The sequence below is a fragment of the Anarrhichthys ocellatus genome, unplaced genomic scaffold, assembly GCF_004355925.1.
Source record: "Anarrhichthys ocellatus isolate YVR2014 unplaced genomic scaffold, GSC_Weel_1.0 scaffold2, whole genome shotgun sequence".
Taxonomy (NCBI): Eukaryota; Metazoa; Chordata; class Actinopteri; order Perciformes; family Anarhichadidae; genus Anarrhichthys; species Anarrhichthys ocellatus.
Genome location: NW_022280032.1, coordinates 11,721,497 through 11,735,133, shown reverse-complemented (window position 1 = coordinate 11,735,133; position 13,637 = coordinate 11,721,497). Strand labels below are relative to the sequence as shown.

The 13,637-nt window shown below is 42.5% G+C and overlaps 2 protein-coding genes across 3 annotated transcripts in view; one reads left to right on the top strand and one right to left on the bottom strand.

Moving 5' to 3' along the window:
• Positions 1–6,291, top strand: part of ddx11 (DEAD/H (Asp-Glu-Ala-Asp/His) box helicase 11) — an 8,041-nt gene extending 1,750 nt beyond the window's left edge. Inside the window, exons 8-28 of one of the 2 annotated variants that reach the window (XM_031867038.1) lie at positions 428–515; positions 815–1,017; positions 1,184–1,258; positions 1,368–1,445; positions 1,536–1,582; positions 1,718–1,797; positions 1,890–1,931; positions 2,013–2,080; positions 2,185–2,223; positions 2,325–2,463; positions 2,966–3,097; positions 3,198–3,310; positions 3,391–3,463; positions 4,075–4,178; positions 4,286–4,435; positions 4,550–4,618; positions 4,726–4,826; positions 4,919–5,003; positions 5,085–5,160; positions 5,263–5,417; positions 5,512–6,291. In XM_031867038.1, coding sequence (XP_031722898.1) covers positions 428–515; positions 815–1,017; positions 1,184–1,258; positions 1,368–1,445; positions 1,536–1,582; positions 1,718–1,797; positions 1,890–1,931; positions 2,013–2,080; positions 2,185–2,223; positions 2,325–2,463; positions 2,966–3,097; positions 3,198–3,310; positions 3,391–3,463; positions 4,075–4,178; positions 4,286–4,435; positions 4,550–4,618; positions 4,726–4,826; positions 4,919–5,003; positions 5,085–5,160; positions 5,263–5,417; positions 5,512–5,544 — 1,950 coding nt within the window. In that variant the 3' untranslated portion in view covers positions 5,545–6,291. Of the gene's footprint in view, positions 1–427; positions 516–814; positions 1,018–1,183; positions 1,259–1,367; positions 1,446–1,535; positions 1,583–1,717; positions 1,798–1,889; positions 1,932–2,012; positions 2,081–2,184; positions 2,224–2,324; positions 2,464–2,965; positions 3,098–3,197; positions 3,311–3,390; positions 3,464–4,074; positions 4,179–4,285; positions 4,436–4,549; positions 4,619–4,725; positions 4,827–4,918; positions 5,004–5,084; positions 5,161–5,262; positions 5,487–5,511 lie in introns of those variants that run through there. The other variant, XM_031867029.1, reaches the window with a different exon arrangement.
• On the bottom strand, positions 3,511–12,519 carry wash1 (WAS protein family homolog 1; the record flags this gene model as incomplete). Its single annotated transcript, XM_031857625.1, is given in 11 exon segments — positions 3,511–6,858; positions 6,954–7,025; positions 7,480–7,638; positions 7,868–7,946; positions 7,948–8,042; positions 8,128–8,323; positions 8,446–8,581; positions 8,673–8,809; positions 10,384–10,530; positions 10,717–10,828; positions 12,335–12,519. Coding segments are annotated over 11 exon segments (1,461 nt in total), but the record flags the coding sequence as incomplete, so codon positions are not given.
• Between the last annotated feature and the right edge of the window lie 1,118 nt (positions 12,520–13,637).

The following is a 13,637-nucleotide window of genomic DNA, read 5'->3' as shown; positions in this document are numbered from 1 at the left end:
ACACACACACACACACACACACACACACACACACACACACACACACATGCCAAGACCAGCAGTGAACGGGTTACATTTAAGTTTATTTTGGTTAAACCTAATCCATTGTGAACACTGATATAGTTTTGTGTGAGAAGCTTTACGAGTGTGTTGTCTACTACACACTCTGTTATTCCAGTTATTTATACCTTTCATTACGTGTATTTTCCAATTCAAGGATAAGTACAAAAAATGTGATTACATGGCTAAAAACTTTGATTAAAACAATCAAAAAATGGGTGTTGAAAAACCTTACCTGTCTATCCATCCCACACAAAGCTTGGCATCAAACAGGAATCGTTACTTGAATTCAATCATTAAAACATGATCGTTAATCTTGACATCTGACAGGATTTGCCAGGTAAACATAAAACTGTGTACTTTCCAGAATCTGTGTATCAACGAAGAGGTGCGCCGCCTGGGCAGCAGCCAGCGCATTAACGACCGATGCATGGAGATGCAGAAAAACAAACATGGTGAAAGCCCTGCACACACTAACACCAGAACTTACAGATGATCATTTCACAAATAGCTAGAGGATTGTAATTTTAAAGTATCATATAATCTTTAGTTGAACCAGAAAAGCTTTCCTGGTCCAAGAGAGACAGCAATAACAATGAGTTACAGTCAAACAACAGCACAAAACATGCCACAAATCAGAATTAAACAGAAATGCCGTTATAGAACGCATCCATAACCCAAGAGCTGTCTTAAAACATAAAAAATAAACAAGATTTGTTTTGCTTACACTGCTGCCCGTTCTGCCATTCTGTAGAGAAGCCGCAGCATGACGAGGGTGCAAAGCGTAAGCGAGGCCCAGCAAAGAGTGTGTGTCCCTATAAGAAAGCTTCAGCACTGCAGCAGATGAGGGACGGCGTTCTGGGGACGGTCCACGATATTGAGCAGATGCTGAAGCTGGGCAGAGAGACACATTCGTGTCCCTACTACGCCACACGCCTAGCGGTTCCCCCTGCACAGGTAACACTGTCCTCTTCCTACTCCGTTCATCCATTCCTGTGTCTCAACACAGTGGAGAGCAGCTGCTTGCTGTGCTGCTAACATCGCTCTAGCTTGTTCCTAAATTTCTTGAAAGCATCATTTATTTATGCATCTTTGTGGTGTATGTTTATCTTCGTCTGCATAGTTGGTGGTGTTGCCCTATCAAACGTTGCTTCATGAAGCCACGAGGAGGGCAGCAGGGGTCCAGCTGAAGGGCCAGGTAGGATTAGATGTAAAAACACACATCACAATATTTCATAACTATAACTAATACACGATGTGTGTGTGTATATGTATATATATATATATATATATATTTTCTTTTGCAGGTGGTGATCATAGATGAAGCTCACAATCTTAGTGACACACTTTCCAGTATACACAGCGCAGAACTCACTGGAGCGCAGGTTAACACCATCATACATCTCATGTACTTCTCATGTAAGTCTAAATCACGCATGTTCTCTGCGTGATACTGATTTGTGAATCTTCCATAGCTTTGCTGTGCCCACTCGCAGCTTACCCAGTATGCCGACCGCTATAAGTAAGTTTACACACAGACTCAAAAAAAATGCACTCGCCCACCAATTCAGCATTGTAATATAGTGCGGTTCGGATGAACGGTTGTGGAGGACAGTACATAACGACCTCCTGATTATTGATGTTTGTGTAACACCAGGAGCAGACTGAAGGCAAAGAACCTGATGTACATCAAACAGATTCTGTTTGTGATTGAGGGGCTTGTCCGGGTGCTGGGAGGTGATTATTGATTCCTGGCAGTCTGCAACAAGGGTAGGTGGGAACATTGCTCGGCATTTCAAATGATGATGTAAATGATGTGATCCATGCAGGTAAGGTGGGGCAGAATCCGCAGAGCCAGACGACACAAACAGGTTAGTGAATAAGACGCACATAAACACACAATACACATTTAAGGATACATTGCCAACTGGTCATGTTTCTTTATCTTTTAGGAACTGAACTGCACACCATCAACAACTTCCTCTTCAAGGCTCAGATCGACAATATCAACTTGTTTAAGGTGGCTGAAAGTGTTCTAATGCTGTTTAAAAAAATCTAAAACATGGCTCTTAAACGCCATATTGAAACGGCAAACTCTGAATCCTTCAATGTCCCTCCCTTCAGTTACAGAGATACTTTGAGAAGAGCATGATTAACAGAAAAGTGAGTGTTTAACATATTTGTATTTATTCGTTTTTGCCTCATAAATATTGACGGATCCACTGTAAAATCAAATGAATCCCACACGTGTCTTCTCTCTGCAGCTGGGAGGCTTTGTGGAGAAGTACGCAGGATCAGGTGTGAGTCTGCAGACCCAGAGCAGCTCCAACAAGGAGAACCGACGCACAGAGGGCCTAAACCGCTACCTTCAAACGCTGCAGAGCAACCAGATCAATGCGCCAGGTCAGAGGGATGAGTTTTACGTCGCCCGTGATGAACGTCATCATTGACGACATGTAGCCTTATGGTTGTAACGTGAAGTCATTGACTGAAATAAATGGGATCCTAATCAGCTATGAGAAAAACTTAAAACTCTTAATTTCTGGAAACTTTGGCTGTCACAGAACTAAATTGGGAGAAATTCACTTTCCTCTAAATAGTCATTTTACAACTTTACACTGACTAAGCACTTTTGCAGACAGTACCCACAATAACAACGACTACCATGAAAATGTCTCAACATTTTCTTGTTTGTAAAATGCACATGCAGGAGAACAGATATCACGTGTGTTGTTATCAAACTGGGAAAACTAGCATGTTGCTAAAAAGAAGATGCGAGTGTTTTTGGTTAAGCTGCATGTGCAGATGTTTTATCCCTCACGTCCACACTCAACAGACACTGAACCATGAAGCATTCCTCCGGTTGTTCATGATTTATCTACTCCGCCTGCTCCCATGTGTGTAGTTTCCTCAGCAGACCAGCAGGGGTCAGAGGCAGAGAAAGTACTGTCTGCATCTCCCATGATGCAAGTGGAGGTTTTCTTCATGGCTCTCACCAACAGCAACACTGATGGCAGAGTATTGGTGCACAGACAAGGTACCGTTTGAAAAAAAAAAAAACCAACACACCTCCAAATAAAGCATAGCAGTGAAATGAAAGTGTTATAATAAAAATGCACTCGCTGTTTCATGTCCAGGTACTTTGTCAGAGAGCAGCGTCAAGTTCCTGCTGTTGAATCCAGCCGTCCACTTTGCCCAGGTGCTGAAGCAGTGCAGAGCAGTCATCATCGCAGGAGGAACCATGCAGCCTGTAAGTCATTTTGACTCTCCTAAAAATAAACCACGCCTTCGCTGTGTGTTTTTTATTATTCTGAAAGATGTGACATGCAGGTTTCAGACTTCAAACAAGAGCTACTGTTTTCTGCCGGAGTGGGAGAGGAGCGCATCATGGAGTTTTCCTGTGGTGAGTGGCCCATTTTTAAAACAGCGCAGCACTTTGTGCACGTTCTCTTAGTGATGCGTTTATCAGTATTTCTGCCGTGGGGAATTTTTGACGAATAATGTAATGCTTGACAAAAACTCAAATGACAACCGTTTTTTTTAATACGAGTGCTAATTTTCCTATTGGTCATGTATGCACATTGGCTAAGAGTCACGTCATGAGCTGGCATTTGAGTTGAGTGACGGCATTGACAGATTATAAGAAAACTGACCCAAGAAGAGATGACAACAATGATGCCATCTTGTGAACTAAACCATGAATCGTGTATCCACTGTATACGAACACTAACCCTGTATTAGTATTAGTATCAGTGGGAGGTAACATTTGCTGCCCGTCATGGCACAGGTTGTATTTTAGGAAGAATGTTGTATCATAAGCCACATGAACAACACTGCAGCACTGGCACACAAAAAGAGATTTATTACTACTTTGTCCTCAAACTCACAAGATGTGGAACTTCTTAAGTCCTAGTTATGTTGCATACAGCTGTTATTTGCTGTCAGAGTAAAATATGATCATGTAAAATAATAGAATATGTTTGTGTTGTTGTATTAAATTCACTTTGTCTGTAGGTCATGTAATTCCTCCCGAGAACATTCTTCCCCTCGTCTTGTGCAGCGGTCCCTCCGGTCAGGAGCTGGATTTTACTTTCCAAAACAGAGACTCTCCACGCATGGTAACAGAGACACACACACATACTATTATTAAGTTGTTGCTTTACTATCGTTGACTATAGCTGCGTTGTTTACACAAGCACACTGCAAAATCTGTGCCTGTTGACAGATGGACGAGACGGGGCGCATTCTCTCCAACATCTGTAACGTGGTCCCCGGCGGGGTCGTGTGCTTCTTCCCTTCTTACGAGTACTCGAGGCGCATGATTTCCCACTGGGAGGCCAGCGGTGTTCTGACTCGTCTGGCCAACAAGAAGAAGGTACTTTCACCCGAGACGACCGCCTTATCTCAATGGTGGCGTGCCGTTTTTAAGGGAATCATTGTTAAAGTGATTTTTGCAGACTGTCTATAAGCTATCTCATTACTTTCTCAGATCTTCCAGGAGCCAAAGAAAGCCAACCAGGTTGAGCAGGTGCTGAGCGACTTCTCCCGCTGTATCCAGGTGAACTGTCACTGCCTCAAACATCATCACCAACATATAGATAATCGGTCCGTCGAGAGCGTTTGCCTCTACGAGTGTTACACGAGTGTCTCTTTTCCTTCCGTTAGAGGTGTGCTGCGGATGCTGGCGGGCTCACGGGAGCGTTGCTGTTCTCTGTCGTCGGAGGAAAGATGAGCGAGGGCATCAACTTCTCCGATGACCTGGGCAGGTGTGTGTTGTCGGTGAGACAGCTGGCGGTTGCATGCTGTGTAAAAGCACGTGATACTAAATGCTCTTTTGTCGGTGTGCATGTGATGACAGGTGCGTGGTGATGGTGGGAATGCCGTATCCCAACATCAAATCCCCAGAGCTGCAGGAAAAGATGTCCTATCTGGACAAACACCTGGTAACTGTCCTAATAGTCTCCACTGTGTCCACAAACCTGCCAAAACAAGTACAAGCTCACATGAGTGTGTTTTCTTTTTAGCCTCACAGTGGAGGGAGGAGCCCCGGACAAGCACTCATAGAGAACCTCTGCATGAAGGCTGTCAATCAATCCATAGGTAACGATGCAACATTCATGCAATACAATCGACAATAACTTCTGATTCCATAGCTGGTGAGATGATCGGTATTCATACGTGTTTGACTTCATCTGCCCGAAGGAAGAGCTATCCGCCACCGTGGCGACTATTCCTCCATTGTGCTGTGTGACCGCCGCTACTCTCGACCGGCTACGCTCTCCAAACTTCCAACGTGGATCAAAAGTCGCACGAGCACACACGCAACTTTTGGCCCCGCCTTTGCTGCCTTACGGAAGGTGAGAAGCAAACACGCTCAAAAACGAACTACAGCGTCATGACTGAAACGTATTCATATGTTGTCCATATGTTATGGATACTCTTCTGTCCTAGTTCTTCCTGGAGAAGAAGCAGAAGCAAGTGTAGTGTCACTCACACTGTGCTCAACCGGCCGAGGTTGGGAAGAACTTCGAGGAAAAGCCAGCGCAACGGCCGTTATTTGCAAATTTAGTAAAGAATGTATGTGTTCTATTATAAATCTATATCTGTAATACTTATCACAAGACTGCCTCAGCCCTTTTATTTGGGTTTACATTTTGAAGCTGTCAGACCTGTAAGTGCTCTTGGCTGAAGTTCAGTTTGTCTGTTTTTCAGTGCACCATAGTTGTTTGTTACGTTTCAGTTCTTGTGTTCTGCTTTGGCGTGCTAACATCTCTGGTTAAGAGAAGTGAAGTCACACTGCAGACAGAGGGCAGAGGGCAGTTATCAGATTGACTCGGGTGCATCAGTCCTGCAATGTCTTCGAGTTGAGTCTGGAACATGTCGGTTATTTTTTAATTCTGTATGTTGAGATGAATTACTGCAGCAGCTACTCTACAGACATCAGACACGGCGTTGACTGATTTACTCTTGAAGAATGTGTTAAATATTTCAAGCATTTAATGTTAAGTGTTATGTAAAATGACTTTATAAGAGATGTTAGTAAAATGGTTCCATGGTTTCCGTGGATGTTCTTATAACGCTTGTTTAATTTAAGGAAATGATGTTTTACAACGATGATGATCAATAAACTGTTTTATTATTGGGAGTTTTAGTGATGCTTTGTTAAACTGTTAGACAAATCAATGCACCTATCATTATGAAGCCAATTATTGGCCATTTTACACTGAAAGGTTTTGTTAGTAAGAGAACTTATCACTTTTTACAATATTGTTAAGTGATAAGAGGAACATGTCCTTTGTACACAATATTATGCAAAACTATTGAATGCTTTCATTATCAGTGCTTTAAAGGACCAGTGTCTCACATTATGTCTTCACTGTTGTGTAATCATTTGAAAGCAACTGTTTCCGTTACTTTAGAAAGCCATTTATATCTACATCCTCTTCACTCCGCTATGTACTTCCTACAGTAGCCCAGAATGGACAAACCAAACACTGGCTCTAGCTGAGGCCATTCACATGTCCCTGCCCGGCCACCGTAGCTCTCATACAGGCTTGGCACACCAGAGGATATTCAGATAGATCTGCAACCTTAACGCTAGGAGCACGCTAGAAATTCTACACACTGGCCCTTTAAGTGTTCATTGTCCATCGTGTTATGCTTCCCAGTCATCATCATCTGTCGTCGAATGCGGAGCGGGAAGTGGTGGGATGACATCAGACATCCTGGCAAATGCACCGCCGGTACCAGCTGAAGTTTCAGCCGACTCCCCACCGGATGGACCTTTACCAGATATGCCTACAGATGGAACAGGACATATTATTTACTGTATGCAGTTCCAACCACGTGCATCAGTATATTCAATCTCATTTGACATAAAAAGATTTCCACACCTTTCCTTCGCATGGAGAGTTTGTTGAAGAGATCAGACATAAAGTCTCCACCACTAGCTGCTGCTCCCGCTGCTGTGAGACAAAGACGGGCAGTTACACCATTAGTATTATTTTCTAATTCGTAATTGGAGCAGTGAAATGGTTTCAATCATTCCCCAGTGCTGCGCTTCAGAGTGGAGCATATAATTACAGCAAGACTTGTTATCTAGTTAGTCGGTATAAATAAACTGGAAATGAAAGCAAAAGATATGCTTTCTGATATTTATAAGCTCAAGACAATTCAAAAGACAACTATAACCGTGTTGCCATTTATTAAGTGAAGCTCACAAAGACATGGACTGTGATAACTACATGAGATGTATACACAAATGCTCAGACACTGACGTGCAGTGTAACACATTGTATGAACTTATGGGTGAATGCTGTGCTTTGATTGCATGTCTTTCTTTCCTCATCGTTAAAGCTCCTCGTGTTACAGTTAATAAAACATGAGCAGAAACACAGCCACATGTAAGCGATCAGACACCTTGCTCTTGCTCCTTCTGTTTTTTCTTCTCCATCTTGCGGTCTTTAACGTCGCGTAGCTTGGCCTTGCCGATGCCTCCAGCGTTGCGGATGGACTCCAGGAGATTAGCGCGGCCGTCTGACGGCGCAACCACCACGGTGGGAGCACCAGACGCAGGGCCTGCAAACAGAGGACACAGTCAGGGGTGGCAGGCTATTCTTTTAAGCCCATTGCTGTCAATAACAACAATGCAAGAGAGTGAATAGGGTTTCTCAGTGTGTGTGTGTGTGTGTAGAAGTGGCAGAGTTTCACCGCTTTAATACACTGTCAAGCTCCTTCGTATTCTTTTTGTCTACAAGTCTGTAGTGTGTAGCCAGAACAAGATTCGAGTTGCACGCATGCAACAAACCTGAGTTCGGCGCTCGAGAGACTTCTCTGGGGCTGTCAACGGGAGGAGGGGGGGGAGGAGGAGGGGGGGGGGGGGGGGGGGGCTCCAGCAGGAATGGCAGGAGCGAGGGCAGGCTCAGGAGGAGGAGGAGGGGGAGGTGGTGGAGGAGGTGGAACATTAGGTTGGAGCTGAGATCCTGAAAGAGAAAGAGATGAAAAGTCTACATCAGCTTTTCAAACACAGTATTAACCTAAATTGTATGTGTGTGTGTGTGTGTGTACCATGTGCATCGCTCTCCTCAGTGAAAGAGGGCAGATCCGGGATGTTGTGTGTAGGTCCTGATGGGGCAAAGCCGGGTCCGAGGTCTGCGCTGTAGGAGAGGTCGTCTGCAATGCCTGGGAGGTCCGGCAGGAAGGACGGCACATCTATCTCGGGCACCTGACCGAGGTCTGGCACATAGAAGTAAGACTCTGCCGTCTGTTCGAGAGGAAAAGATCAGATCAGAGAGAGAACATTGCATTCATGCATCATTACCAATCCTTCATGTAAAGTAGTCAAATGAGTAATGTGTTTTGGTTGGCGAGGGGCGTTTGAGGTACCTGTCTATCCAGTTGTTCCCTCTTCGTGATGGACAACGGTGCATCAAACGGCTTCTCTGCTTTTTCCGTCTCTAGCGTGTTGTGTGTTTTCGTCACTGCTCCCGCCAGAGGATCAAGGAACACATACTTCTTATATCTTCAAAAGCACACGAAGAAGAGATTTAGATAATGTGTGTTTACTGTTAGCATCTCTGTCTGTCTGTGTGTGTGTGTGTGTGTGGACTCACAGGTTCTCTGTAGTATTAAAGAGCAACAGTGAGCTGACAGATGAGATGTTGCGTGGCAGACTGCCGAGCCCCTCCTCCGTCTCATCCTCAGACTTCTTCTTCTTGCTCACACACACTGGAAAATACATTAATTTCTCCTGAAAGAAAGACATACAGAGATAGATCTGTAAAATGTCAACTAAATCTTGAATAACACAAATCACAAAATGCCACCAAAGTGCTCCTGCATGCACGGGACATTGCTTCTGGGGGATGTTGAATAATGCATTTCTGCACCAGAGAAATAAAGTAGTAGCAGTGTTTTCATTTCTCCCTGTTATCCCTCCTCTGACAAACACACACACAGATCCCAAGACCAAGCAGACGCAGCAGAAAATATGCTGTTTTTTTTTGTAAAGTTTCCTAAAATGTTAATGGAAGGACTGTGGTGTTCACAATAAATAATGCAGGAGCCTGTGCTGAGCTGTGCACACACACACACACACACACAGACGGACACAAAACCACTCAGGAAAACACTATCACACATTTCACTTTTCTACATGTCTATGTTGTTTCCGCCTCCTTTTTCACCTCCTAAACAAGCATCACCTGTGGAGCACAACACGAGGAGCCATCATGATTGCTCTGCTCTGCCATTTCTGCAGACCAATGGAACATTTCATTAAATGGATGTCAGTTGGTTATTGAAATCGGAGGCGTGAGAAAATTGACACTGACGGGGATGAAAGCTCTTCGGTGCTGGTTGAGTAATAAATGATTCTTTAATCAGGATGATGCTAAACAGCTGTTCATTCGAATACATTTTAGTTCGTTGAACAACAAAATTACAATGCGTGACGATAGTAACACAAAAAGGTGAAGCATACTTTAAAAGAGATTGTGTCATATTATCTCTACAAAAAAAATGTTTATCCAGACAACAAATAATTATTTGAAGTATTTGTCCATTTTTGTCAATCTAAAGATCTGATGGGGAGCCTTTACCTGTTCTGTTTGAAGTTAGGCAGATACTTATTCACATTCATGAGGCAGTTTTTATATTATATTGTAATACCTCCACTTAGAAGCACTTCCACTTCTCCTTCTGGATATCTGAGCTTTTAACCCTGACCCTAAGGGTGAGCCCAGGCACCCTGGGAAAGAATATCATTCAGGCCTCTTCTATCAGTGATCATAGTTAAGGGTTTGGACATAGACTCTCGTTAGACTGCTAATGCTTCACACCCACTGTACATACTGTGGATGCCACAGTGACAGTGGACACAGGAAACAGAGTCTATGGACTGGCAGAAAGAGGCGATGACGCCCATTTATTAAAAAAAAAGAAATATATATATGAACATATATAGGAAATGTATGCCAGGGTGCAGAAAAGAAGACCATGGATTCTGGAGGAGCAAGATGTCATAACTACTGAGGGGGTCATGGGAGGTTTCCCCTACGGTCTACATAAATATGCAGGAGTCGAGACTTCAGCTCCAAGCACTCCTGTCCTCGTCTGACAGGAGTAAGAGCTGCGTCGTAACTCTCAGTAATAAGATAAAAGCCATGGAAATGGAAATTACCCATGCCTCTATTTAGCCCTTTTTTGAACCCACATGTTTAGCAGTGTCAGCTGTATAAAGAGGCCCTAACACTAGTTACAGTTTTTTTTTATTCAATTGCCTTAATTCCTCGTGTCATCAACATTTCAATGCGTTTATCTCACCTGCAAGGCCTTCTCATCAAAGGGGCGAAGTTTATTCTGTATCTTTCGTCGGGGGCGGTTTTGTGAGGAGGGGTCTGTAGCCTCAGTAAAAATAGACGAGTAATCCTGAAGTCGATCTGGAGCCGGGTACTTCGCACTGGAGAAAACCTACACACACACACACACACACACACACACACACACACACACGCACACACACACACACACACACACAGAGAAAAGTGCTGATGCAACTGGCAGACACTGGGCTAATTATTGCTTTCAATGATCTTGTCACCTTATTGTGTATCAGAGGTGCAAAAGCTGCCTGCCAAATTGGAGGTGCTGTGTTACCTTGGTGGCCTTCTTACTGCCTTTGATCTTGTCGACGCGGGCCTGAGCTAGTCTGATCCGGTCAGTAACGGTCTGCAGCTGACGGCGGTTCCTCTCTACACTGTCAGACACCCTGGAAGCAACACACACACACACACACCAGCATGAATATGGACATCCACACATCCACACACAGAGGAAGATATTTCTGAGACCATACAACACAATTCAATATAGAGGAGAGCATAACACATTTCGTTCTCTATGTGCACGTTGCTGAATGAATTAATAAAGATGATGGGAACTCTTATCAATCATTTCATATCAATTATCTAATTACTAACACATCATCTGTCAGAAGCTTTTATTGGCAAAACAATTCTGTAAATAAATGAAATGTCACTCGTTTCTTGTAGTTACAGGAGACGCTTCCTCTATTTTCAGGGTGCCAGACAGGACCAGCTGTTCTGAAACAGGTGCTGTGGTATAACATGTGGCTGAGAATATGGATCCGACTGTTCAATCCATTAACTATGACATTATTTCATGTCAATTAAAACTTGGAACAGATGCTTTGATATCAACAGCCTTTTTGATTGTAGTTTTGTGCTGACTGGCTTCGTTTGTTACCGACACTGCAGTACCTACTGGCATTGTTTTACTTTACTTAACTACAAAATGAAAGAATGAATCTAAAGAAATGAATAGAAAATATGATTGTTATAATAGTTGTACCTCCACTATTCATTCCATCATCAGTTAATCTCTCAATTATTATATTCTTATGTTATTTATGTATTTCATTTCAGTAAAATGGCAAAAATAATAGTCTATTAGAAGTTACCTTACACACACAGCAACGCGGGCAAAACTACTTAATATGTGTGAAGATCTGAAGAGTAAAATATGTTCTAATTTACTAAAATATACAACTGGTATCACTAGAACTGATTATATACTGTGTGTGCCGTCTTGTGGGGACATACATCTGTCTACACAGGACTCGCCTTCCTTATGGGGACAAAATGCACGTCCCCATAATGTAAAACATTACATCGCAGGGTGAAGACTTTTAAAGTAAGGGTTAGTCTGGTCGTGGTTAGGCTTCGTATATACAGTCCTTGGGGTTAAGTAACAATTTTTTGTTACATTTTTTTATCAACCTGGCAAAATTACGTTCTGGTGGGAAGAAAAGAAAAGGCAACAATGTAACTTCTTTACATTCTAATAGAATGTAAATAAGTTACATTGTATTAGAATGTAACTTCTTTACATTCTAATAGAATGTAAAGAAGCTACAGTGTATAGAATGATTCTATTGAAGTTATTCCTTTTTAAAATGTTTTAGACGAGTCACTAATCACTTTAAAATAGTGATTATAGCTGATTTAACTTACAGACATGAGATTGATCTTCTCATGTCACTCTCTTTATACAATGATATAAATTCATCCCCGTTTTATTGATATCTTACGAAAATTAGTCCTCACTTTTCGTGCGTTTTTCCTGCAAAAGTCCAGCAACATGAGTCTGTTTTCGCTTGTTACATGCATACTGTCTTTTCAAAATAAACTTCCATCTTCACAGGAAACAACTACGGTTTAGTGCAAGTCTTCTGTGTGTTTGTGTGTGGCCTTGCCTTCTGAAAATATCTGTAGAGATGGTCTCCAAGTAGAGCAATGCGTCTGCTATCTGATGGACTGCCTCCTCTCTCCTCAGGTCTGACTGGATGAGAGGCACGGAATACACCTGGCCCTCCAGGCAGTGCTTCTCGGTCATCCTACACACAGCAACACACGACAAAATAATCAAGAACAAGGCTGAGTGTGTCAGTCAAGCTCTTGAGTTGACCATTCCAATAATTCAAACTTCAATCTGTCAGTGATGATAGAGAAACTGGAAGATAAAGTCAGCCAACTGTTTCACAGTGGTGCTTGTTGTTAGATCCAACACCACAACTGTCATAACGATATTTAGACCAGTATCCTGAGCTAACCCACACTCCTCGACCTCACCTGACTCTCACGTGACAATGCTGGAATACACAAACGTATGTAGATTTTTTTTTAATTGGCTAAAGTTGGTCCCTGTAGCTGTTTATGGTCAAATAAACCCGCACTATTAGTGTTTACAATACATAATCTAGCGTTATACGTTATAATATAGCTAACTAATAGATTGACAGTCAACAGAAAGTCTGTCCTTGCTAAAGAAATAATCGCCATGAGACTTTAACCGAACAATTCAGATTTAATTAGGTATACGATAGACTAAAAAACATGCAGTCGCGTGAAAATGTATGCCTTACATGACCATGGGTGTTGTTTACTTGTTAACGGTTACAGAAAACAATGAACGTGAGCAAGGCTATCTGTGCTAGCATCTGAGCCAACTGATTAGCAAACAGGCAGCGAAACAACGGTTCTGCACTTCCGCATACATGTGACACGTGACCACACCGAGGTCGGAGTGTTGCCTTCAAGTTCACTGAGAAATGTCTGAATTCCGACTTTCGGAAAGTAGTACTAGTAGTAGTAGTAGTAGTATTAGTATTAGTGGTAGTATTGTCTATATTACTACACTTTTCAATAAAAGCATCAAATAATAAAACTTGTAAACTATCATATTCTTATTTAAATGCATCTTTATGGTTGAGACAGAGGTTACAGAGTTTAAATTGTGGAAGTGGCCTTACGTCATGCATGTATAAAAAGTTACAACAGAAATTGATGATTTGAAAAATGATGGAAAGACTATTGATGGAAATACCGTCAGCTGAGGATGATCCCAAGCCCAATATGCTTTCTGTGAAATCAAAAGACTGTTGGTACGTAATACATATTAACTTGTTTTTTTAGTTTATTTGCGTTAAACAGGAGCCAAGTTATTGACATGGTACCCGATATAATTGGGTTTCAGATACCGTGCCTCCCAAACATGGT